The 24,756-nt window shown below is 34.8% G+C and overlaps 1 protein-coding gene across 1 annotated transcript; it reads right to left on the reverse strand.

Moving 5' to 3' along the window:
- Window positions 1-294: 294 nt before the first annotated feature.
- LOC149163166 (uncharacterized) lies at window positions 295-2,970 on the reverse strand. The gene has a single exon (XM_089437550.1). It carries the CDS (start codon window positions 2,011-2,013, stop codon window positions 1,399-1,401), a length of 615 nt encoding a protein of 204 aa, XP_089293676.1. The 5' UTR covers window positions 2,014-2,970; the 3' UTR covers window positions 295-1,398.
- Window positions 2,971-24,756: the final 21,786 nt, after the last annotated feature.

Below are 24,756 nucleotides of genomic sequence, written 5' to 3' on the forward strand. Positions count from 1 at the left end.
ACAGCTAATAATAACCATCCCTTAACAACTGAATCATGATAAATTTCCTATTAATAGAAGAAAAACTATAATCAGAAAGTGGAAATGATAATAGGTTAATGCAAAGTTGTAACTTAGAAAATTAACAGGATGCACCTTCTGTTCACAGGAAATCGATACAAGGAAAGTAGGTTACTATACCAGAAAAGGAGTAATTACATGATGATAACACAGTTGAGATTCAGATAATTGACAGATTGCACCTTTATTCCAAAATGGAATCCCATTGAAGAAAAGTCATTATCGTGGCAGGCATGAAGAGACAACAAATATGAAGGGTATATTGCCTGTAATCCGATCTTCCTCATTGTCCAACCTTTTTCAGTGAATGCTAAGAAAAATATCCATGAAAACATGCATTTTTACTATCAATCTCCGGCAAGACCTGGTACAAAGCATAAAATAACACACATTTGTGCTGGAAGCCCTGGTTTTGCAGCAGAACTGAATTCATTCATTGGAAAGAAACAAAATGAAAATTAATGAAGTAGCTGCTGTCACAATTCAGTCCGTCCTTATTTGTATCCTGAGAAAAGAATTGGAGGTGCAGCTGGGCTTTTAATGGATGGATATCTTCTCTGAGAAACTTTCCCATCAATTTGACTCTTCTTTTGAGATCCATAATTACAGAAACAACGAACCTCTACATCATAATAGTATAGTAATGCTCATTGCATCAACCCAAGAAAGAGATTAACAATTCTCCATTGAGGACAACTATATTGGGTATTTACAAGGAAGAAGAAACATAATTATAATAAATCAGATCTCTTTATCACTCACACACAACACACCAACACCATCAAAAGTTAGCCTGAGGCCGCTGATGCCCAAAAGAGACACACTTCCATTTCAGAAGATTGTAGCCCTGAAAGATTTTCAACCTTTTCAAGCCTTCAATTCCAGACTGGTAACATCAGATGAGATCCCAATTTCAGCATTGAAGAAGAAATTTCAAGCCATATGATGAGATCTTCACACTTAAAGACAAAGGGAAAGCCGGAAACCTACTGTACATCTCATCTAAGCTCTGTGCAATTTCTTCAGACTCTCATATACAGTTGAAATTGGCAGCAACCTCATATGAGACCCAATTTTTCAATGGTGGGGTAAATATGCTGCTCACCCCAAGAGGGATATTGGGGATCATAAGAAACCTTGTGGGTAATAATGGATCTCTGTGAGGAACTTCTGGCACAATGAATTCATTGCACCCAAAAGTAGAGAGTCCCTAGAAAAGGCCAAACCACCTGCTGTTTTTCCTTAGAGCTCACATAATCTTCTTGTCTTCTAAACCACCAAACAAAATTGAAATTAAAATTGAGATTCCACCGCTGATCTAACAATCGACTCAATCCATCAGAGAGAAGCAACCTCAGAAATACTCTCCAAATGGGGTCTCCACACACCAACGCGGCTCATCCTCCTGCTATGCCTACCAGACCTGCTGCTCTCATGGTGGGCCTTCTCAGACAACACATCTGCCAAATACTGCTCAGAGATTACAAGCTTTGTGACCGACCCACATTGCTTGATCCGGATTGAAGCACCATCCCCTTTTTCAGATTGATTTGGATTTGCATCTCCATCTGGGGCAACAGCTGATGCAGATTGTTCCCTTCTGCTCCTCCTGCTTGACGCCCTTTTGCTTGATGAAGGGTCAACAGCAGCTGAACCGGGGGGCTTCTCCTTATTATTGTTGTTGTTCTTCTGCTTGAGGCATGAAGTAGGTATGAGAAAATATATCTTCCCTCGCTGAAGCTCGGCATCAGGAGGCAAGACAATGATTCTGTGAACGATTCCTTGGCAGCTTGCTTTTCTGATAACATGTTTAGGATTGGCCTTCATTACCTCCCCAGCCTTGAGAGTCTTGCTGAACTCCTCCACATGGCCATTAACATGAACAATCCTCACAACATCAAGGGCACCACATGGAAGCATGCAGGCAATACAGCATCTAAGAGAGTTGCCCATCTTTGTACACTTTCGAATTCCTCTTTTCTCCCCTTCTTTCTGTGGATTAAAAGCTGAATCCTAAATAAAGAAACAACCTATATTCTCAGACTGTGGGCTGCTCAAGCCTCATCCATTCAGCAAAAACCTAGCCGTCCAGTACAGAATAATAGCCAAAAATTAAAAAGCTGCCCTCCCTCTCCTCTCTTCTTTCACTGGATTGATGAATTGAAACTAACCCAATCCAAGCCCAACCTGGTTGATGGATAAATTGAAACCAACCCAGCCCAACCCAGTTGCCAATAGGGATGTGTGCTTCCTTTAGCTGAGAAGGGACCCACATCTAGCTTCCATGTGCATGCAATTCCCCGGTCCTTCCAAATTCCAATCAACCCTGGCCCCTCTCATTCATTAATTTCCACCACATTTGAACTGTTTGTTCTCTCCAGATCACCTCAGCTTTTCAACACAGCAATCATAGCGCCGTGGGATTGATAGGAATTGTCCGAAACTGCAGCGTTCCCTTAGGCCTTAGATATACAGACAAATTCATAAAAAGATTAAACTGTTATTTCCTAACAGATTGCAAAAGACCGACTACCTGTAATTTCCCTTATTCCATGCCCTCCCTCTCTTGCCCCAATTCATTCATGTTGTGGGCTAGCTGGCTGTACTGTCACCAATCTTGTCAGCTTCCCACCACCCAACTCGAGATTCGCGAGGTCATGGCTACACCACACATTTAAAAAGGAAGAATTGTAAAATTTTTGCGAATCCCAGTGAAATATCCCAAAAAAATCAGACCACTTAAACATGGAAGGAAGTATCTGTTCCTTGTTGGGGAATATTTTTTTGGCTAAAATATGTCCTATCTGAACTCTGATTTTCCCAGGCCGTGCACGAGGCATGTGATACCATTGTGATTTTAAAACTATGTGCCAATCAATGAGGCCACCAACAGAAATTTCTATAAAAGATTTAAAAAATACGGATTTACCAGACTTCAATATAGGTGTAAGTACGTACACCAGTATGGTACAGAAAAGTGTCTTTCTTTTCGATCTGTTTTCCTATTTCTTTAGGCGTCCTGTAGGAGCAGTTCCGTACACACAGGGCAACCTCACGAGTCACTCTCCATAAAAAATAATTCACGCAAACCTGTTCAAAGTTACAATATATTTAACCATTTGGATTACGTTGCGTGTTAATCTCAACTCTTATTAATTTGTTTTAATTTAATTGTTCAAAGTTACAATATATTTAACCATTTGATTACGTTGCGTGTTAATCTCAACTCTTATTAATTTGTTTTAATTTAATTGAGTTTTGAACATAGTTTACTTTCAAAGTTTTTATCTTCAATCTCTTTTCATGAAATTTGAAATAGAATAAAAATTAAATTCTATATTAATTGATTAATTTACATATTATAAATAATAATAACAATAAAATATTTAAAAGGAAAAAAAATTACTCAATAAATATTAAAATGCCCGAAAAGTGCCCCCTTATGCACATGATAAAATATTAATGAAAGAAAATGAATTATCAATGAAGAATGTCATCATTAAAAGAGAACATAGTTAAACTATAAATAACATGAGGTTAAATGATAATAAGGTTTTAGTATCTCGATTTATTTTTGGATACTATATGACTTATGTTTGTTAGATTTAGTGGTATCTGGTGGACATTAGTGACTAGTTGAAACTATCTTTTGGTTTTCGAGTATGAGCTTAAATTATTTTGATTGGCTAAGACGTCAACAACTCAAGATCTAGAGAAAATCTACTACTTTATGGATCACCAAAATATTACTTTTTATAATAATATTTTATTTTCACACAATGACTTAGCAACACCTCAAAGTCTTGAGATTGTATCAATAGGCATTAGGCAAACAACCTTTAGTATTGTAGACCTTTTTCTTACTTTTTCAAGCTTTCTCATAATAAAATAGATTAAGAATGCCATCATTGAAGAGAGAAGACTAGAAGGAAAGGCTTGAATCTTACTTACAATGCCCCTTTGTGAAAATCCTTTGAGGAAGGGTGGTACATTTAAAGTCTCTAATGGATAATCAAGATGCAATTTTATTGCCTATATCATTAATACTCTTGAAATGTTTTGGGTTGACTTTTTTTAGGGTGATTTTTGTGTCTTTTGAGTTGGAGTTGGACTTAGTGTTTTAAGAGCTCGAATAGTTTTCAGATTTTCATATTATTTGTAGATATAATGTATCTGAGGGTTAACCATAGAGGGAGGATTTTGTGTGAAAATTTTGGGGTGAATTGTATGATGTTAAAAATATTGTATACTTTTGTTATATGGTTTTCTTTTTTAGAGTGGAATTTTGATATCCTTTCTAAGAACTTTTTTGTATTTAAGTATTTTGTGTGTGTGTGTGTGTGTTTTTTTTAATTACGGTTTACTAATTTTGATCCTACACAAAAAAAAGCCATCACAATCTAAAATATTGGTTCGAATTCAAAATTTGCTACTAACCTTTGGGGGAAGAGGTATCAAAACATTGAGAATGCCTTTGTCAAAGTACATCCATTCAGGTGGAAAAGGCAAGAAAGTGTCACTTATACTAGAAGCCAATCTTGTTGGATTTGTTGGGGAAATTATGGATGCAACATTTAGACTAAATTGAGAAAGATATGCTCAAATATCATATTTGCTAAAGTTTGTCACTCATTTTTTTCTTAGAATGGCATAATGCTTGATGTAGACAGTATTGGTGTGCAACACACTATCTACAAGTTGAAATTTGAAAAGGATCTTCCTATGGAACCAAGTTCAAAGAATTCAAATGTCAAGGCTCCTTTACCATATAAAAAGACGAAAATTGTTAAAAAATGATATAAAGTTAAAAATGAATGTTTTTAATTTTGAAAATTACGAATTATAATAAAGATTTTTAAACACATTATTATGTTATGGTGTTATATTTCCAAAAAAATATAAGATAAATGGAATAAAAAAGAAAGAAAAACTAAAAATTTACTAATATCAAAAAGTATAACATTAAAGCCACAATAATGTTAGATAAAAATTTTCCATATTTTAATATCATCTTTAATTATTATAAATAATTGACTTCAAAATTTCTAAATAATATAAATTATATATATATATATATATCTATAATATATCAAATCATTACTAAAATTTATTTATTTTTAAAAATAATTTCTAAAATAAAACTCAAAACATATATTTTAAATGATTTTAATAGAATAAAACACCTCACCATACAAATTATATTAAGTTTAATTAAATATAAACTTTGTGTTGATATAAAAAATAAAATAAAATTCATAAACTTAGTGCATGACACCGTACTTTGTCCATTAAGATCACAATTCAAAAAATATGGTACACTTGCAGACCAATACAAAAAAATATGGTACAGTTGCAAACCAATAGTCAGAAAACATTAAAATAACAAGTAATGTTTAACTACTACTTTTTATATTGGTAGAGATTTTAGAAGAAAGTCGTGGGAAACTCCCTATGATTTGGAAGTATTCAACAAATCCAATCCAGTAGGTAGCCTCACCAAATCGGACAAACCTTCTTAGATTAAATATATTGATTTATGCCCAAGTACAATGTATTAATTATGACAGTTGTAGATATTTAATCTCTTAACCTATAAAGTCTGTCTTGTGAGTGAACTATGGTTGAGATTTCACATATAAAATAACCTACTGATCTATTAAAATAATGAAAGAATCAAAGTACAGATATTTTTATTTACTCATATGTGAGTCGGTGTGATTTGGATCTAGTGACATATGTTTTCCTCCCCAAAATTAAGAGAATGACCAAACTAGAGGAGGTTATTACTCACTAAAAACAACGTTGATAAATGTGTGGGTAAACTAAAGTAGGGTAGTGGCCATATATAAATGTGTGGATAAACTAAAGCAGGATTATCGCTTGGTTCTTTATGTTAAGATGTTGAATTTTTTATAAACTATTTATTCTAGGCTTTATTCATTTTCATAAAAGAGAAGGAATTAAAATTAAATTAAATATATCAAGTTTTCGGAAATATAATTTCTGAAGAATTAAGTTTTTTATTAAAATTTATGAGAATAGATAAATTGATATGGACCACAAACATGTTAATCGAAATAAAGTAAAAAAAATGGATATCAAACCTTTTTTTTCTTGAGTGTGGGCATTGATGTTTATTCAGTGGAAAAAGGATATCATGAAATTCATATTTTAGGTAGTTAAGAATTATTTTTTTAGAATTATGATCTCTTATTTTTTGATTTTGACTCATGATTAGTTATTTATAATTTTTTTTGAAAAAGATAACAAGAAGTTTAAAAGAAAGAAGAGGAAAAAGGGAAAGATTGAAGATTTTTTTTAATAGAGAGGAGACTCTACCTCCATGGTGGAAGAAATATCGAGGCTAGTGTGTTAGAATCTCGCTATATGATCCAAAGTGAAATGTACATTGAAATAATCTTGATGGTGGTGATGATGTTGATTAAGGTCCACTAAGACCGACAATGTCTATAAGGGAAGTAAAAACAACAAATTGATTTTTTTTTTTGTAAGCTTGGCAAGACTACATTCTCATCATGTCCAACATATCACCCCGATCAGGGCAGGGAATTGAACCACTGACTTCACATCAAGGAGTGTCTTAACAGAGCACTCAATTCCATCTATCCAAGACCTCATGGACCATCTATCAAACCTTGAGAAAATAAGAGATTCTAGGAATTCTTTAAAACCATAAAAAGGTAAGATATTCTAGAAATTCTTTAACATTTTATTTATATGCTCAAAACGCATTAAGAGAAGCATTCTAAGATCACCATAATTTCATTGCCTTAAGAGTTAAAGAAGGTTGGTAGTGTGACAAATATTTTGAAATTTAGATTTAATGTAAGTATAAGATGGACAATCTAAGAGAATGTGTTTTTCATCTCCAATCCTCTTAGTGTCACAAAGGTCACTGATTCTTTCATCTCATGGTGTTTTGAGAATTAGCCAACCTCCAGTTTCACTATAAAACACATGAGAAATCATTTTATTTTAGCAATGTTTATTTTTTCCTTTACACTACTCAAGATAGAGAGACATTTTTTATTTTTGAGCTTTGGTTTGAGTCAACCTCATCATCATCGATATCTTAGTTCCCCCCCCCCCCCAACCTCGTTATCAAACCACAATTTCTCCATAAATTTTGAGGTAATAATATTTTTAATATTATCTTTATTTTGCAAATGATCTCTTCCTTTATCCCCTAATGGTCTAACCAATATTTGACATCCTTATGCCATCTCAACTTAAGCCAAAGGTGATGGTTTTAGCTAGAGTCAGAATCAAATTTAGAAACCTCTTGTCTTCCATATTTTTTAACTTCTTATACATAAGATACCTAGCCATGTTTTCAATGGGGGAAGGGTTGCTTGGATTAGGAGGATAAGATACAATGTATTTCCTTAATCTTGATAATGTAGGTCATAAACTGGTGTTAGATATGTTCCATTCCCTCCACCATCCTCTAGACAAGTGTAACCCCAAACCTCACATGCATATAAAGTAATAAGTGTGATGAGCACAACGTGCATTAGTATTCTTGAAAGTGCACTATATATCTATTCTTAAAGATACATATATATTTACTTTTATAAAGTGCCTTGAGCGTTTAAAGGATGTGAAATTCATTTTATAAGATATTTAAAATTGTAATTTTATTTATATTTCCACATTAATCTATAAAAAATCTTATTAAGAAATTAGAATTGAGCGTTAAAGGATGTGAAATTCATTTTATAAGATATTTAAAATTGTAATTTTATTTATATTTTCCACATTAATCTATAAAAAATTCTTATTAAGAAATTAGAATTAAATTTACTCATAATGTCATTTTTTTTTTTTGAGAAAAATGTTGACAAAAACACTTTATTTGGTGATTGTCAGGTTATGAAAATATCATATAAACCATAAAATCAAAATTCAAATTCATGACGAGTTAAACAAACAAAAAAAATAATTAAAAAAAAACAACAAATTTAAAATACAACAATGTAACTATAATATAAGTAAATTTAAAAAAAACATTACATAATAATATATATATGAATTTTGATATTAAAAAAAAAAAAATCTAAACTTTTAAAAATTATAAAACTTAAAAATTAAATTTAAAGAAATATATATATATAATAAAAAGAATCTAATCTTTTAAAAATTATAAAACTGAAGAAGTTCTAAACTATGTGAAATAACCCTCACCAACAACCCTAGATTGTGCATCTAGTAGCTTCCACCATTAACTAAAGCAAAGCAATCCAAACAGTTACGAACAAACTTAAAAAAGGCAACTAAGCAATAATTATAAAAATGGAGAAGTTTTTATCAAAAACTGTGTGAAGTAACCCTCACCAACAACCCTACATCACAATCTAGTAGCTTGTAGCATTAATTAAATAAATCTACAGAATTATGAGCAAACTTAGAAAGGCAACTAAGCAATATCTCTGGTGTTCTTCCATATATATCCTAATGTGGTGAGATTTCCAAAGAGGGTCTAATGATGGTTGCTTCCAAACTGGGAGTGGGATGCAGATGCATATTCATTGGGGAGAGTGTAGAGCAGAGAATGATTCTCTGGCCATGGAGTGCATTACAATAAAGGCTGCACTTCCCTAACGGTAAACACAACTTCCCACATATTTTTTAGGGGGAGGGGGGCAGAGTCCAGAGGCCTCCTGAGTTTTTTTTTTCACAAAAGTTGTGCATTGATGATGATTATGGAGGTGGTGATGATGAGGAGGTAAAGGTGGTAAAAGTAAATAATGTAATTGTTGTGATTGGGAAAGCAGGAGGAGGAGGAGGTGCATGTGGGAGGGGATGATTGTTCTGGTGCTAATTATTCACCCCCTGTCCCTCATCTTGCAGCATATCCCATTCGTGCAGTTGGTGTGCATGGCGAAAATCATGGAAGCACAAATTAAAAAGTCATACATGGTTCCAGATAATGGTCTCTTCCCATTTAATAAAGTGGTCGTGCACCTCAAATCACTCATCCAACTTTTATATGTGTACAGCCTAATAATAATAATGGTATTTGAGATTTATATAATGCTTTTATAATAATAGAATTAATAACAAGTACAGGGTTGGAATTTGAATTATAATCCACTCGTTAAAATTAGTTTAACAAATTTATTTATCTATCAAATCTAATTTACTTTTCAAATTTGATGGTTAAATTATTTTCAATAAATTTATTAATGCCATAATCAGTTTATCTATCAAATTTATTTACTTGTCAAATTTGATGGTTAAAATCAATTTAACATTTCAAAAAAAATGATTAATAAATTTGTCAAAAAATGATTGATAAATTTGTCAAATTTGATGGTTAAAATCAATTTAACATTTCAAAAAAGGATGATTGATAAAGATATGAAAGATTTATCAAGAGTATGAAATATATGTAACTATGTTTAATAGGTAAATTGTTTTGTGATAAGCAATTTACCCATCAAATCTCATCCACGTACATTATGATATGTTTAATTTCTCTATATTTATTAATTATAATTTATGCTTTTCTTTTACAGAAATCATTTCATAAGGAATTAAATTTGGGTGAGAGAAATAACAATCATTTCACCCAACTAGCCAAAATAATTTTAATTAATAATAATAATTCATGATTAAATATATTTATATATTAATTAAATAATGTATTTATTTTATATATATATATATCTATTTCTATGTAAGACTAATTCTATTAAAAAGCAAAAATAATGTTACAACGAGGCCCTGCCTCTACCTTTGTTTCAAGAGTTCATCAAAACCATCGAAGCTGCCCCAGCTTGGGGAAACCAGCTTGACATTGCAAACATAACCAGCAAAAAGCCCTGAACAGACAGCAACGCCTCTAGACTCGACATCAGAACAACAAAAATATCTCTGGACTCGACATCTCTGGACTCGACCACATAGCAACAAAATCATTGATCAGATAGTCTAACTTCAAAAACATTAACTGACTGGACCAACCCGTCATCAGCAGGAGGCATATCTGGCTCATGGGTGGCATCGAATGCCACGAGGCGTCAGTTGTCCCCTTCCTCGTCAGGTGGCTCCTCGACCACGAGGCACGCATATTGGTCCCATACTATACCTTTCCCCTTCGCATCACCACCTGGCTGCTCCGCTGCATGATGGGTGCCGCTTGAGCTGCCAGCAAATCTCATCGTCAAGGCTGCGCCTACAGAGCTGTCGCTAGCCTGCTGTGTGTCTCCTTCGTAAGCTTCTCCTCCCTGCATTTTGCTGTGACTGGAGCTTTGGCCAACCTCCTTCAATTTTTTCTCAAGACCCCGTCCCAAATCCAGAATTTACATCTCTTATGAGAGCTCTGCAGGATTTCTTGCCTGCTCCCTGTTCAGCTCATCTTCTTCAGTGAAGACGATGGTCACATTGGCAGTTATGATGGGTCGATTCAAACGGCTTTGGAACCTGAATTGGGTGACATGGGGGACAGGGCCAGGACGTAGCTGAGGAATTGCAGAGTGGAGCCTGAAGTCGTTGGGTGAATCCATGGATGCCATCCCACGCCCCCGCCCGCTACGCGTATTGGGATGTCTAGGCGAAGACCTGGGAGGAGGCGGGTTATCCTGGTACTGAGGGGGAGAGGGGGGAGCCGAGCTCTGCGCTGCCTGAGGGCGAGCGCTGCCACCTCGAGTTCCTCCACGGCGACTTCTCATTCTGTGCCTGACCATGCCCGTGAGGTCGGAGAGCAAATTAGCAGGGTAAGCAGTCGGGAGGGGAGACTGGTTGTGAAAACAGGGCTTCTGAGCAGGATTTACAGGGCAGAGCTTAGAGTGGGAGAAGTGGTGTCCATTCCCAAGATCAATGCAACAGAGGTGCCAACAACGTCTCCCTGTAGCTGTTCTGCTACAAGAGAATTCGGCCTGCGGCGGACAACAGCTGAGGAGCGGTGGATGGTCTGAAGGCTCAGAGGACTCCATTCTAATTTCAATTATTTCCAACTCTCGGCCAAAAGGGCCATTTATTGCGACCTGCGCGCTGGCCAGGTTTCGTCTACTATGAGCCTGGGTTAGAGCGCGATTCATCGGCTGGCAGGTCCTTGTGCCGGCAGTTCTAATGTTTTCCATTAATGATCTTGGGAAACACCCGCATCCAGGTATTTTAAATTTAAATATAATATATAAATAATTTAAATATAATATATAAATAATAATAATAATAATATCCATTTTAAGGTCACAGCCAAGCCAGACACCAAATTGGTGTATGAGACCCCCTTGTTTGTGGGACAAGGGACCCACCTCCGCGCAGCGATTTGACTGCTAAGTCTACGAAGGCATACATACTCTACCCCCTCTGGTTTTGAACCTGTGACCTCTTAGAAGGAAACACAAGCTCTTAACCATTAGGCCCACTCAAGCTGTATATATATATTAACAAGGCTTAACTCAAAAGTGTCAAGGAGATTTAATGCGATGACCTGCTAATAAGTAAGGTGCTTAACAAGAAAAACTCCACCAACTAAATATTTCTTAGAAATAAAATAAATATTTGATTTATTTATTTATATTCTTATGTTATTTATTTACATAAATTTAAGAAATGAAAGTTTTTAAATTGTTAAAATTTTATCTTTGTTTTAATCAAATTTTATATTTATTTAGAATATATGTTTATGACCAAAATAAATGTACTAAAAAATCATAACCATAATAATTAAACTGTATGATTACGTAATCTAGAATAATAAAATTTAATGATTAATTTATTATTTAGAAAAAATAAATTTTCAAATCATTCCCTATTGAAGTTATTAATTCCAACGTGCACAATTATTTTATATTTACCATTTTCGTGATCCTATCATATGATTTTCTAAAACTCATCTGGTTAAGTGTTTTTCTGTGATTGAGTTATCTAATAATTTGAATTTACTTTTTCTCATAAAGTTATCCTATTTGATATTTAGTGCTATGCGTTGTTATAAAAAAATAAATCATAACAAAATTTAAGTGGTTGATTTAATATGGACCAAGTTTATGGAGAAATGGCGAATTTTTTTTAATATTGTGCGAAAAGTTTTTGGCAATCTTTTTTGAAGTGTACTTTCGTAAGGGCTCAAAAGATATCTTAAATAAGTTTCAAGTAAAATTTTGAAATATGGGTTTTGGTTTTAGTATTGATGATATGGTTTTATGTTGTTAACATTGTATTAGGTTAATTCTAGAAACTTTTAGGCCATGACCAATATTTTAGATAATCTATGTTAGGTATAGTTGAGCTATCGATTTTAAGCACATTTTTTTTTGGAAAATGAAGCAAAATTTGGAAAATCCAAAACATGACTTTTATTTGAGATATCTCTAATTAATTTATTTGCGAGAATTTCTTCCAAAAAGTGCATGGTTTAGGAGATATCTATAATTCTTTTAAGGGTATCTTTCTCGTTGTGGCCATTAACCAACTATGCCCCAAATTGAGTAGCTAGTTAGAAAAACGAACCAGATCAAGTTATTCTCAAAAGTTCTCATACTAAATCAACTCTATCTAATCATATCTTCACCCAAGAATGCACCAAAGACAATCCTTTGTAGATTAATCATGATTTGATAGATCATATTTGGGTAAATTGGTTTCAGTTTGCCCTTGATCTTTTGTGTATAAATGTGTGAGTAAAAAGCAGGTTTGAGAGGTTGGAGAAGGGGAGATTTTGTCATTGTTGTGTATTTGTGGGATGATCCCCTATGGTGACTAGTGGAGACCAAGCTCTTGTATGATTTATTGATATAAATTGTGGTTTTTTTATAAGTTGTTGATCAAGTTTTGTTATTTGTTGTCTTAATTTTTATTGTGATTTAAGTTTTTTATATAAGGAAACATTGTTGGTTGGTTTGGGCCCACCAACCCAACGTGTTTCCCCTTCATCATGTGTGATTCCATGTTAGTTCAATGTGAGTATGGTTTGCATATCATATTATATTGCTATATTTTGGTAGATCTATTTGTGTAGAGGAAAAATCACACAGTTTAATGGTGATTGTTTACATTATATATATATAGATTACTTAATTCTGATCAATGATAGTAGATTAATGATTAGTTTCATGCTTATGGTTTGGATTTGGAGTATGTATGAGATCTTGTCTCAGATCTGATAATGAATCTCATGTATTAAGTATCATCTCTATTGATTATTGGTTTGAAAACGCACAATCTCAACGATTGATTGTAGAGTGATGTTTCAAGATCCTCTATCACTATACATTGTCCATAGTTCATAATATGTTGAAAAGTGTAGCTTGGGAGGTACTCCCATAAGCCTTGGGTACTAGGTTTGTGTGGAGAAAACCCACGAAAATAGACTTTTGTGGGAAAATTACCTAAGCAGTGGGCTTTGGATCCAAGGTCATGGGCATGAGACCCAAATATATTCATTGTTTATTTTTCTTGTTGAGGTCCAAATGTGGTTGGCACAGGGATGCCCATTCTTGGCTCAAGTATTGGGGATTAATTAAAGATAATATTAAAAATACTATTACTTCTAAATTTAAGGCCAAGTTGTGGGATGATAAGGAGATAGAGGGCAAAATGAAGCTAAGGTATTATAAGGAGGAGACCAACCCCACTCCCACTAATCAGAATTATCTCTCTATCTTGACCAGTGCTAAGAAGAAGATGAACATTGCAAAGATAAGAACTAACTCCCATGATCTTCGAAGTGAAACCAGGCATTAGCCTATCCCAAAAACACCTTGCACTGAAAGAATCTATCAATTGTGTAATACTAAAAGGGTTGAAGATGGAAAACACTTTCTCTTAGATCGCTCGACTCTTACTCATATCCATTCCCATTTCCAAAACATATTCCACATTACCAACCTTCATGACTTGTTCAGTCGGGAAAACTATAGTGACCTAGGGACGTTTCTTTCCTTCCTCTTTGAGAATAGAAATAAAATATTAAAAAATATCAATTAATCTCTCTCTTTCTTAAGGTTCGATAGACCTCATTGGTCTCAATGGATGTTCATCATCGTCAACTTCGGCATCATCGTCATCGTCATCTCGTCGTCATCATCATCATCGTCATCATCATCATCATCATAATCATCATCATCATCATCAAATTTATTAAACATGATAAGTAATTTCTCTATCAAATTTAATTCACTTGTCAAATTCGATGGTTAGAATCAATTTAACATATTTATTAAACATTTCAACAAAGATGATTGACAAAGATATGAAAGACTTATCAAAAAGTATGAAAGATATGTCACTGTATTTAATGGGTAGATTGTCTTGTGATAAGCAATTTAACCATCAAATCCCATCCCTGTCCATTATGATAAGTTGAGTTTCCTTATATTTATTAATTATAGTTTATGACTATTTTTTCAAGGGAAATCATCCCCTCTCTCCCAGAGGGCGAAAGTAAAGGTCAATACAACAATATTCATAGGCTCGTAGCCATTATAACAACATTTCTCATCATCCTGTTACTCTCACGGAATTGAACTTGACCAAAGATCAATACAACAATATCCATAGGCTTGTAACCATTATAACAATATTTCTCATCATCGCGTCACTCTCAAGAAATTGAACTTGACTCACAGAGATAACAATCATTTTACCCAACCACCCAAAATAACCCCAATTAATAATTATAATTTATAATTAAATATATTTATATATTAATTTAATAATTTATTTATTTTAATTTTAAATATGAAATAATATTTTTTATTTATATTATAATATTATATAATCACATAATATTAAGTGAAAGCCATTAAAAAAAATGGTTAAAATTTGTCTTCGTCTTTATCAAATTTTGTATTAATTTAAAATATTCGTTTAGGATAAAAATGAATGTACTAAAAACATTATAACAATAATAATTAGTACATAACCTATAATAATTAGTACAATATAACAATAATAATTAGTACATAACCTATAATAATTAGTACAATTAGATTTTATTGTTATATAATTATAACAATAAAATGTAATGATTAATTTATTATTATTATTATTATTATTTTTTCAAATCAATCCATATTAAAGTTATTATGTGCAACGAGCAAAATAATTTTATTTTTACCATTTTCGTAATCCTATCATATGATTTTTTTAAACTCATCTTTATTAGGTGTTTTTATGTGATTGAGTTTCGTAATAATTTGAATTTATTTATTATATATAAAGTTGTCATACTTTTTTATCTATCTATATCTATATCTATATATATATATATATATATATATATATATATATATATATATATATATATAGATAAATAAGAAACAAATTTTAATTGGTTAATTTAATAAGTTAAGTTTGAGGAGAAATGGTAAAGTTTTTTATATTTTATGGGTAAATTGATTGGCATTTTTCTCCTTTTACCATACTTTAACAATCGCTTAAAAGGCATTTTAAATAGGCTATATAATATGGGAATACTATAGAAAAAAGATGGGTTACAACCCTTAGCTCATAAACTACTAACAATAAATTGACTCTATGACCGAGTCAAGTTTACGTTAACTATCCTAAAAACCCACTTTAAACTAGACGTTAGAAGATTAACTTGGTCTAAATATCTTTATTGAAGTCCATATAAAAATTTTACTATCTACCAAAATACATGGATAACCAATTGGTATATTTATCAGTTTTCTAGGACAATTTTTTTTGTGTACAATATTCATCAACCATCTCATATCATTAGATCATGCATTCCCCCCCTCAAGCTAGCATATGAGTATACTTTCACCCTTGTATCTCTTCAAGTGACACATTCCACAGCTAGATGATACATAACTCCATTCCCTAGTGCACTACAACATGTATGATTGAATAACAAGTCTTACATCAAGCTAACAAACTAGCATATGCGTAGGCTTGCCACTCTCAAACTTATTCAAGTGGTTCATTCCATAATTTGATCCTCCATCCTCTGTATGCATGAGACGGATGACCTCATATGCTACCACACAACAACATGTATGCTTGAATAACATGTCTTACAACAACCTTGGGGAATGCATCCTTCTTATGGCTAGGCATTATAACTTTGACCAAACACTCTAGTGTCTTCATGCTCTATTGCGACTCTCCATAACATGGTAGCTCCTTTACCAAAACTCGACACCATTGAATCCATCTACATTCTCACATCCATGCAACTACCTAACCTTTCTCTCACTATATACCCAAATATTTGAGTGCCTTTTTATTATGCCTCGTTGCACTCTTCTCACATTAATTTGGCCTTCAAACTTCATTTTCACTCACTAGATCCTTTGATTTCGTATTAGCACGTGGCTATTGATCATAATTGTATATCACTGCTCTAACAACTTCTTCACATCTGCCATCTGTCGAGATTTTGATCCAACGGGGGCATAAAAAGTGGGGAGGTCGGGTGGGGGTGGGGGAGATGAATCACATCCATATACTACCCCACTAGTAAATTTTACCATCCATTTTTATCTATGCATTATCGATGTAGTAGATCTACTTCTACCACTTATAACAACTCATTATCCATCATGTAAGAAGTGTCAAAACAACTCTTTAGACTTCTTAGCTTTGTAACCAATTGTTATAAAAAATAGAAAGATAAATTAAAATATAATAGGCACGCACATACACACAATTCATGAAATTTGCAAGAGATAAAATTTACATGGTTCACCCAATATGAGCTTCATCTAAGGATAAATGGTCGAGCCATTTATTCTATCATTGGAAATATAGACTCGTTGGCATTTTTATGGCCCACAATTATACTAACTAATCAAACCCATTACAACAATAATCATTAAGAAATCAAAGCTCATCATGTCATTGATGGGTATTTGAACTTGGCTGGGGGGGATGATAATCATTATGTACAATCACCCAAGATAAGTCCAATTAACTTTCACTTCAAATTCTATTTCCAAAAATTTAACAAAAATCTAAAAATAATAATAAATAAAATTTACTTTTAAAATAAGATTAATTTTTTTCAACTCATATTCATTTAACTTAGCATACACACTCATTCCTAATTTCATATTCAGATTAGAGTTCTAAAATATTAAAATTTTGTTTGATAAAATTTTCTAAAACTACTTTAAAATATAAGGTTAATATTTTATCTGGGGATGGATGCTCATTGTATGAAAAGTTGGCGGGGGGGAGGGAGGGTGTACTGACATTAACCGCCATGCATTAATGGGATGGGATGTGGCAATACCCTCCCAAGAGCATTAACAATCCACCACCTTTTTACATGAGTGAATGTTGAGGTTTGATGGAGGCTAGATTGTTTCATAGTATTGTATTAATTGTGCATCTTGGGTGCAGATTGGGCATATCCATGGCCTGTAATCCTCGTGATCCATGGCCACTAGATGGCCCTGTCCTAGAGGCACATTTTATGATGGAATGTCATCTAACAAGGAAAATTGCACTTATCTAGCTTTATGGGTTTAGTTTGCATGCATTCAATGAAGCTCAAATGCCACCATCATGAATCTTCATGAAACAAGAATCCTAAAAGCATAGCCTTTTCTAGTAGGTAACCTCTTCAGTTCTTTATTTATATTGGTTTACTAGGAGTTTTTCCTCCCTTGGATCCCTAATATTTTTTTTTAGGCGCTACAAGTGCTTGACCTTCTCTTCCCCTCTATTTTGTAAGTTGAAACCTTTGTCAAACTTTCTTTTCCCCACCTCCATTTCTTCCTGCTACTTTTATCTTCTACATAGCTTTTATCTAATTTTCCCTATTGCTCTATTTTTCATGTTATATTCATCCTCTTTGCTCCATTCCTTACTCCCCCACTTAGCATTATAAGATCATGCATTCTTCCCAAATCTCCTTTTAATAGTGTGCTCGAGCCCTTCTTCTCTTTACAATCAATATCTCCCTCATTATTAGTCATGCCTCATTAATAAGTAAGGGTGAGAAGTAGGTTCACCTACCAAAGGATGTGAGAAATTTCGTGGACCCAAGGGTTGCTAGTTTTGTTTAGTGTTACAAAGAACAAATTCCACAACCCATTTAAGAGGAGATTGAACATGTAGAGTGGAAAATTGTGGGGCAATGACACTATCACCAAACATAAATATATTGACGCACATTGATCTAGATTGGATAATTATATTGTTTTTCATCCATCTTGATGCATTCAAAGTGGAAAACATGGAGGAATTAGCTCATGGGACTGTTTTTACCAGCTGGACCTAGTTTGGTAAAACGGGGTCTAGAACCTTCTAGTAGAATTTTGAGGCATAAAATGACATTTTTGGGGGGTAAAACTTTGTCGCTTTAGAGAAACACCTTTTCTTGCTATTCTACACACAAATATATTTCCAACGCTGCAAGAAGTGCACCAATTAGAGTCTTTATGCAAAAGTTATGCCACTTAGAAGTTGACCTTTTTGTTTTCACACCTATTGTTCGAGAGGATGCTACGCCAGCCCCTATTATTCATGGAAAATGGGCTAGCCACGTGGTTTTGATGTAAAATACTCTAGAAGAGTTGTAACTATAGTTAAGAGTTGATGTAGTCAAACTTAACCACTAGTACGCTATCGGGTTGTGTTATAATCGGGCCACCAAGAGGAAGAGACATTCCATTCATTTGAGAGCATTTTGTTCCGTAGATGAGAAAAGATAGCCAGTAGAGATAGGAGGTAGAGCACATAGAGAGGATCCGTGCACAATAGAAGCCCAAGGGCCACATGCATTACTTCTTTGTACTTGCAGCCATATTTCCAGATAGAGAAAGAGAGTGAAGTGGCCTCACCTTCCAGCTGGATTTTCTCTCGAAAGGGTTTCCTGGAGCATATCTTGTGTCTTATGTGTGTGTGAGCTTATTTTTTCATTCTCTAATTTTCTACATAATTTCCATTTTCACGCATGCACTAATTACGATTAAATTTACAGATCTAGAAGTTTAATAAAAATGTAATAGTGTAAAAAAATTCAAAATTTTAATGTATTAATATTAAATATGTTGTGACGAACTGTCTAGTGGAATATCTATGATAGTTTACAGATCAAACATTGGTGATTATTACCTATGTCAAGTACAAATATTATTGTGTTTAATATTGATATTTATTGGCATCTTAAGATCTTGATGCAAAAAGTGAAAATGGATATGAATGAGGTTAAAGAGAAGGTTTTATTGGTACTGTATGGCATGCATCTCATCTTACTGTCCCTAGATAGAAGACTCAACCATGTGGAAGCTCATATAGAAATTCCCCCTAACTTTGGCTGCTCACCTAGGAGCAACAAGGAACCCATCATAGTTAAAGCCGCTAAGACTCGATGGGCCGTGCATGAGAGGAATCAAATAACAAAAGGAGGAAAATTCCCAAAACAAAGAACGATGAGAAATCCAAAAAAACATACCTAGCTAGATAGCTACACCAAAATCCTAGCTTCGCTTTGTGTTGAGGCAATGGAACCAAGATTTATATAGAGATAACTCTAGATAATGCTTCCCAGAGCGATAACAAGAGCTTACCAGTTCCAGAGGCCACCAGGTAGCTCGAATCCAATAGAGATCAAGCCGAGACACACCTTGAGCTTGACAACGCTGAGTTTCCATTGAATTATAATATGTGATGAATTAGGCACACACACCAGCATTACTGAATCCAGGAATAACTTAATTACAAATCCGCTATGAATAATAGCCATCAAGGGAGGAGGAAAATGTTGAGGTTGAGCGTCCACCATACTATGGTACTTGGAGCATGCAAGGAAGGTGCAACAATGAGATTTTCATGTAGTTGAATGATGGAGACGGTAATGATAGCCAAACTTTCATATCTTCAATAATTCGTAAAGAGCCTTATGTGAGGAGACTAGGAAGAGCACGATGGATGTGATTTTAATAGTTTGATCATAATGAAATTGATGTAAGGTAGAGCAAGGGAGGGGTGTCAAGGTAAGGTTTTCCACCTGTTATCACAAAATCAGTACTAAGGGCTGCAACCAAGTAAGATTTTATGTAACTCTTTCAACCAGACTTTAGACTAGGAATTAGCCTTCCTAGTCAGAGAGGGCTCTCTCACAGACTTTTGATAGAAATCAATTACAACAACAGATGGCTAACTCTTCACACATTCATGAAAACAAAGCTGGTTGAACACATATCAAATTGGTCTTCATTGGGCTATGGAGTCTTACACATTTAATAAACAAAAGCACAGTCATTTCATGGAAGTCAAGGCTCTTTGCATTAGATGTTCAAACATATCTCACACAAACCACAGCTTGCCAAACATACAGGAAGTCAGAGCATTAGAAATGAATTCTGAGTGATTATGTTATAACAAGGCTGTAAAAGAACATATAAGAGAAAACACCACCATCATATTTGAACAAAATAATCCATTGAGAATCTTGAGAAGAAACAACCACTGTTTTACTATTACTGTAACAAGTCTTTACATTGGCCCAAATAACTCTGTTTTTGTATAAAATGTCCAACCTTTTTTACATCAGAGTCATTTCTATATATAGGAAAACCAAAATACAACTACTTGAGACTCCTCAAGTAAATCCTATCATTAGTTTCCTTATCCATATCTAAACAAACTAATTAATTACAAAGGTATTGCGCTGTGAAAACATAGAGTCCCATTCCCATTGAAACTCTAAGTCTATCTCCTCGTGTGCATTGATGCTTTCTTGAAATTTGACACCTGTATCACTTCAGTAATAGCCAAGACATGCTGGAGGAACATTCACTGAATGAGCAGCTTCGGATACTTGATATGTGGATGACTCATCAACTGATGAGGATCTGTGTCCTATGTTCACGGTCTCTGCCTCCCATTAGTCTTCATGCATTAAAAGACTATGCTCCAAGCCATTTAATTCTTCTAATAACCACGCATAATTCAATATGCCTTATGATCTGGACACTTTGTGAACTGAACAGGTGTACCACTCAAAATTTCGGTAACCCTACCAGAACCCTAATATTTCGGCTATAAAGTAACTTTAGGAAGACTTTAACCAAAGACAAAAATTTCACCTTTTCCTTACATACTCACACCTGTCACCTTTTGAATGCTTAGATAGCCTTGTATAATCTCCATGCTGGCCTCGAGTCATCCCTTTTAAGATTTGCTGACCTCAGCATCAATTTCATTTTTTTCACATAAACAGTCATCTACAGCAGTTTCGTAGCGCGCTACGAAACTGCTGTAGGTAATCAAAACAAAGCATATGACCTTTAAAGCACTGATGACTTAACTCCGTGATTTCTTCAGCTATTTTTTACAGGTGTAAGGGCTCCAAAAAGTTTCGAAATGATGACAGCAAAAATTTACCAAAACTTGAAAAGCAAATTTCCCCTTGGATTAATCAGCTAGTTTACCTAGCTTCTTCTTCAAAATGCTAATTTCTTCCTTCAAAACCTTGTTTTCTGCTCTTAAGCTTGTATTCATCTGTTTCATGATTTTTGCTTGCTTCAGAGCTGGCACCGTCCACACATATGCATCAGACACTGAGTCAGTTTGGCTCATTAGACTTGTTCTGCCTTTTATCACAGCCCTTTTATAATTTGCATATCTCACTGCCCTTTCCTTAGAAACATTTTTAATCTGAGGCACTTCTTCTTGTGTTGTTCCTGCTTGTTGCTTGATAGCAATGACATTTCCACCTTGGCTGATGATGACCCTACTACCCTTGTCTTTGCTTCTGGCTGCATGAGCTGTTCTGGTCAAAACCTCAAGTACATCTGTACTAGGCACTTCTAAAGGTGCCTTCTCTTTCTGCGCTTTCTCCATTTCTTTCATTTGTCTTCTTGTAACTGGCCTACGTGGCTTGAAAGCATATTCTTTACTAGGCTCCTCAAATTTCAACCTTTTTGAAGCTCTTGGTTTTTTAGAACTTTCGGGTGAAGATTGAGTGAGGTCAATATGCATTGGCTGCACTGGGTGATCTTGCTCAAACTCTATTGGTTCAATCTGTATTGGCTGATCTTGCTCAAGTTCAATAGCTTCAAGTAAGTCATTTAAACTGCCTTTTGAAATAGGGCTTTCTTCCACAGTAATTGACTTACCTTTCTCCTTGTTTAGTTGACCTCTGGTTTTCACCCTTGAAATCTTTTCAACTTCACTTGATTTAGCTTCATCCTTCTTTTTCTGGATCTTCTGCTTTGATGACTGAGGTGTCTCCTTAGATGATGGCTTAGGAGTTTCCTTCGCTGATGATTTAGGTGTCTCTTTTGCTGCCACAGACTTCTCTGATTTCCTTAACTTGGTTTTAGGCTTCTTTTGGTCAGTCACCTCTTTTCTAAGCTCAGCCAGAGTGGGTTCTTCACTCCTTTCTTCCCTTTCCCTCACAGGTAATGGAGTGAGGCCTGTTTTGCTTGGGAAGCCGGCCATAAACACAAATGAATCCCAATCTTTGCCAATCTTTTGTAAAGCATCCAACACCAGCAACTTTACTAAACCATGATGAAACAGGGATGTTTCACAACCATCTTTCTTTAACTGGATTTTATCACACATTTTACTAATGCTTCTGAACAAATAGAAAGGTATGTCTATTGAAACCTTACCTGTGAAATGCAACAAAAGTTTGAAGTGGTAGGAGTAAACTTTATTGTACCTTCCCTCGCATGTCAGGTATTTCTGGATGCATGTGAGGAGCATAGCATAATGTTCTTTTATGTAACTCCTTGGCACCGCTTTGGTGAGGTCCTCATTTACATAAGGTTCCTTCAAAAACTCTTTACAGGGACTCATGTCGAACTTAAAGTTTTTGAACCATTCTTGACCACCCCTCGGAATTTCAGTGATAGTGGAAATAGCTTCAGGAGACACAGGAAACTCTAACATTGACACCTTTGAATTCAGTCCAGTAAAATTCAATGCGAAAGCCTTCGTTACCTCTGCATGTCCTCCCTTCAATTTCTCGCAGAACCTCCAGCAACCAGCACTTCGAAAGGCTCTTGCTACACCTTCATCCCTGAGAGTAACATCTAACCCCTCCGGCTCTGTCCTCAAACACTTACCGGATCGATGTTCCCTCTTTTCCATCTTGCTTCGGATATTTTCGCACAGGAAACTAATGGCAGCTACAGCGCAAAAACAATCTCGACTTTGGAGTGCAAGCTCGCTTGCAATAATCTCTTTAAATAAGAACTTGGGCTTCTCATACAGCAAACATGTTTACACATTATGAAAACACATTATGACATAACCATACCTCGTTAAAATCCCTTAAGCTGACATTCATATGCATGACTCTGGACCTTATGGCGGAATGATGATTTATCATGACCTGGAGAGGACATCAACTGACAAACATGAACGGACCTATGACTCACCCCTCCCAGATTTGACATTGCAAGAGAAAACGCTACAAAAACCCCGAAACCCCGATTCCGTAGCACGGACAGTTCAAATTTAACAAAACGCGCTACGAAATGGCTGATAAACAGTACGCTGCGAAAAGACGGAAACATCATTGCGCAGCTAAATTGACCAAACAAACATGCACTGCGAAACTGCGCAAAGTACTAATGACATGGCATGCCTTAACTGACAATGATGGAGGGTATCTAACGATTTTTTTCTTACACGAACTTACATCAATACCTTTTGAAATTCAAATTTCAAAGTGACACACACATATAAACCTATTCACAAAACTGAAAACCTTTATATGAAACTTGTGGACAACATTACATACATGAACTATGGTTCTAAGTGATAACAGTGGCTCCACTTGGGATAGTGTGCTCCTGTAGTACACTAAGAACGCGTAGTACCAGTGCCTTTATCCATTTTATTTCACTCACATATGGCTGACAAGCATCCCTTTCAAACCTTGTGGGCCTTCTCCTCGGGCTAAAATTTTCCTGTTCAGCTTGTCATTTATTTCTAACATGAAACATTCAGAAAACGATTATTTACAATGATCATGGACTACTTGGCAGATTTTCACTGATAATAATGCTTTAAGAACCTGCCATTAACAGGTCCTCCAGCATACGGTGATCCATCAACTTCTTGCAGAATATAAGTGTTGTTTCCATGAAAAGCAGAAATCAAAAATGGCCCCTTCCATAAATTCTCAAATTTTCCATGTTTGCCTTTTTCTTCAATCCTGGCTTCCCACTTCAAAACCTTGTCATCAATCTGAAATGTAACATCTTTAATCTTCTTGTCAAAAGCCCTCTTGACCCTATTCTGATTTTGTTGATGATCTTCAACCACTTCATTCCTTTTCTCTTGTAATGCTATCAATTGATTAATCCTCCGTTGTATGGCATTAGGCTCCTCCTCTAGTCCTTGAATTAGCTTCATAACTGGTACCCCAAGAGATGTTGGAAAAATAGCCTCTGCTCCATACACAAGCTCATAAGGTGAGGTTCCAATAGACCTTTTAGTGCAGATGCGATCAGCCCACAATGCATACTTCAGCTTTAAGTGCCAAGTCTTTTTGTTTTCTTGCAGCAGTTTTTTAATAATCCTTACAAGACTTTTGTTTGAACTTTCAGCTAGACCATTACCCTGTGGATAATAGGCTGTTGAGTGACCAAGAGAAATATGGTATTGATGGCAAAAATTTATCATTCTCTTAGACTTAAAAGCCTGAGCATTGTCTGTGATAAGCTTGAGTGGACATCCAAACCTTGATAAGATGTTGTTCTCTAAAAAGGAAATAATGACTGCATCATT

The sequence above is a fragment of the Pinus tabuliformis genome, chromosome 5_2, assembly GCF_031772625.1.
Source record: "Pinus tabuliformis cultivar Carrire ecotype Pingquan chromosome 5_2, CPIR1, whole genome shotgun sequence".
Taxonomy (NCBI): domain Eukaryota; kingdom Viridiplantae; phylum Streptophyta; class Pinopsida; order Pinales; family Pinaceae; genus Pinus; species Pinus tabuliformis.

What these genes read in the sequence shown, in the direction of transcription:
- LOC149163166 (XM_089437550.1), bottom strand. Translation starts at nt 2,013, where the DNA reads ATGGGCAACTCTCTTAGATGCTGTATTGCCTGCATGCTTCCATGTGGT.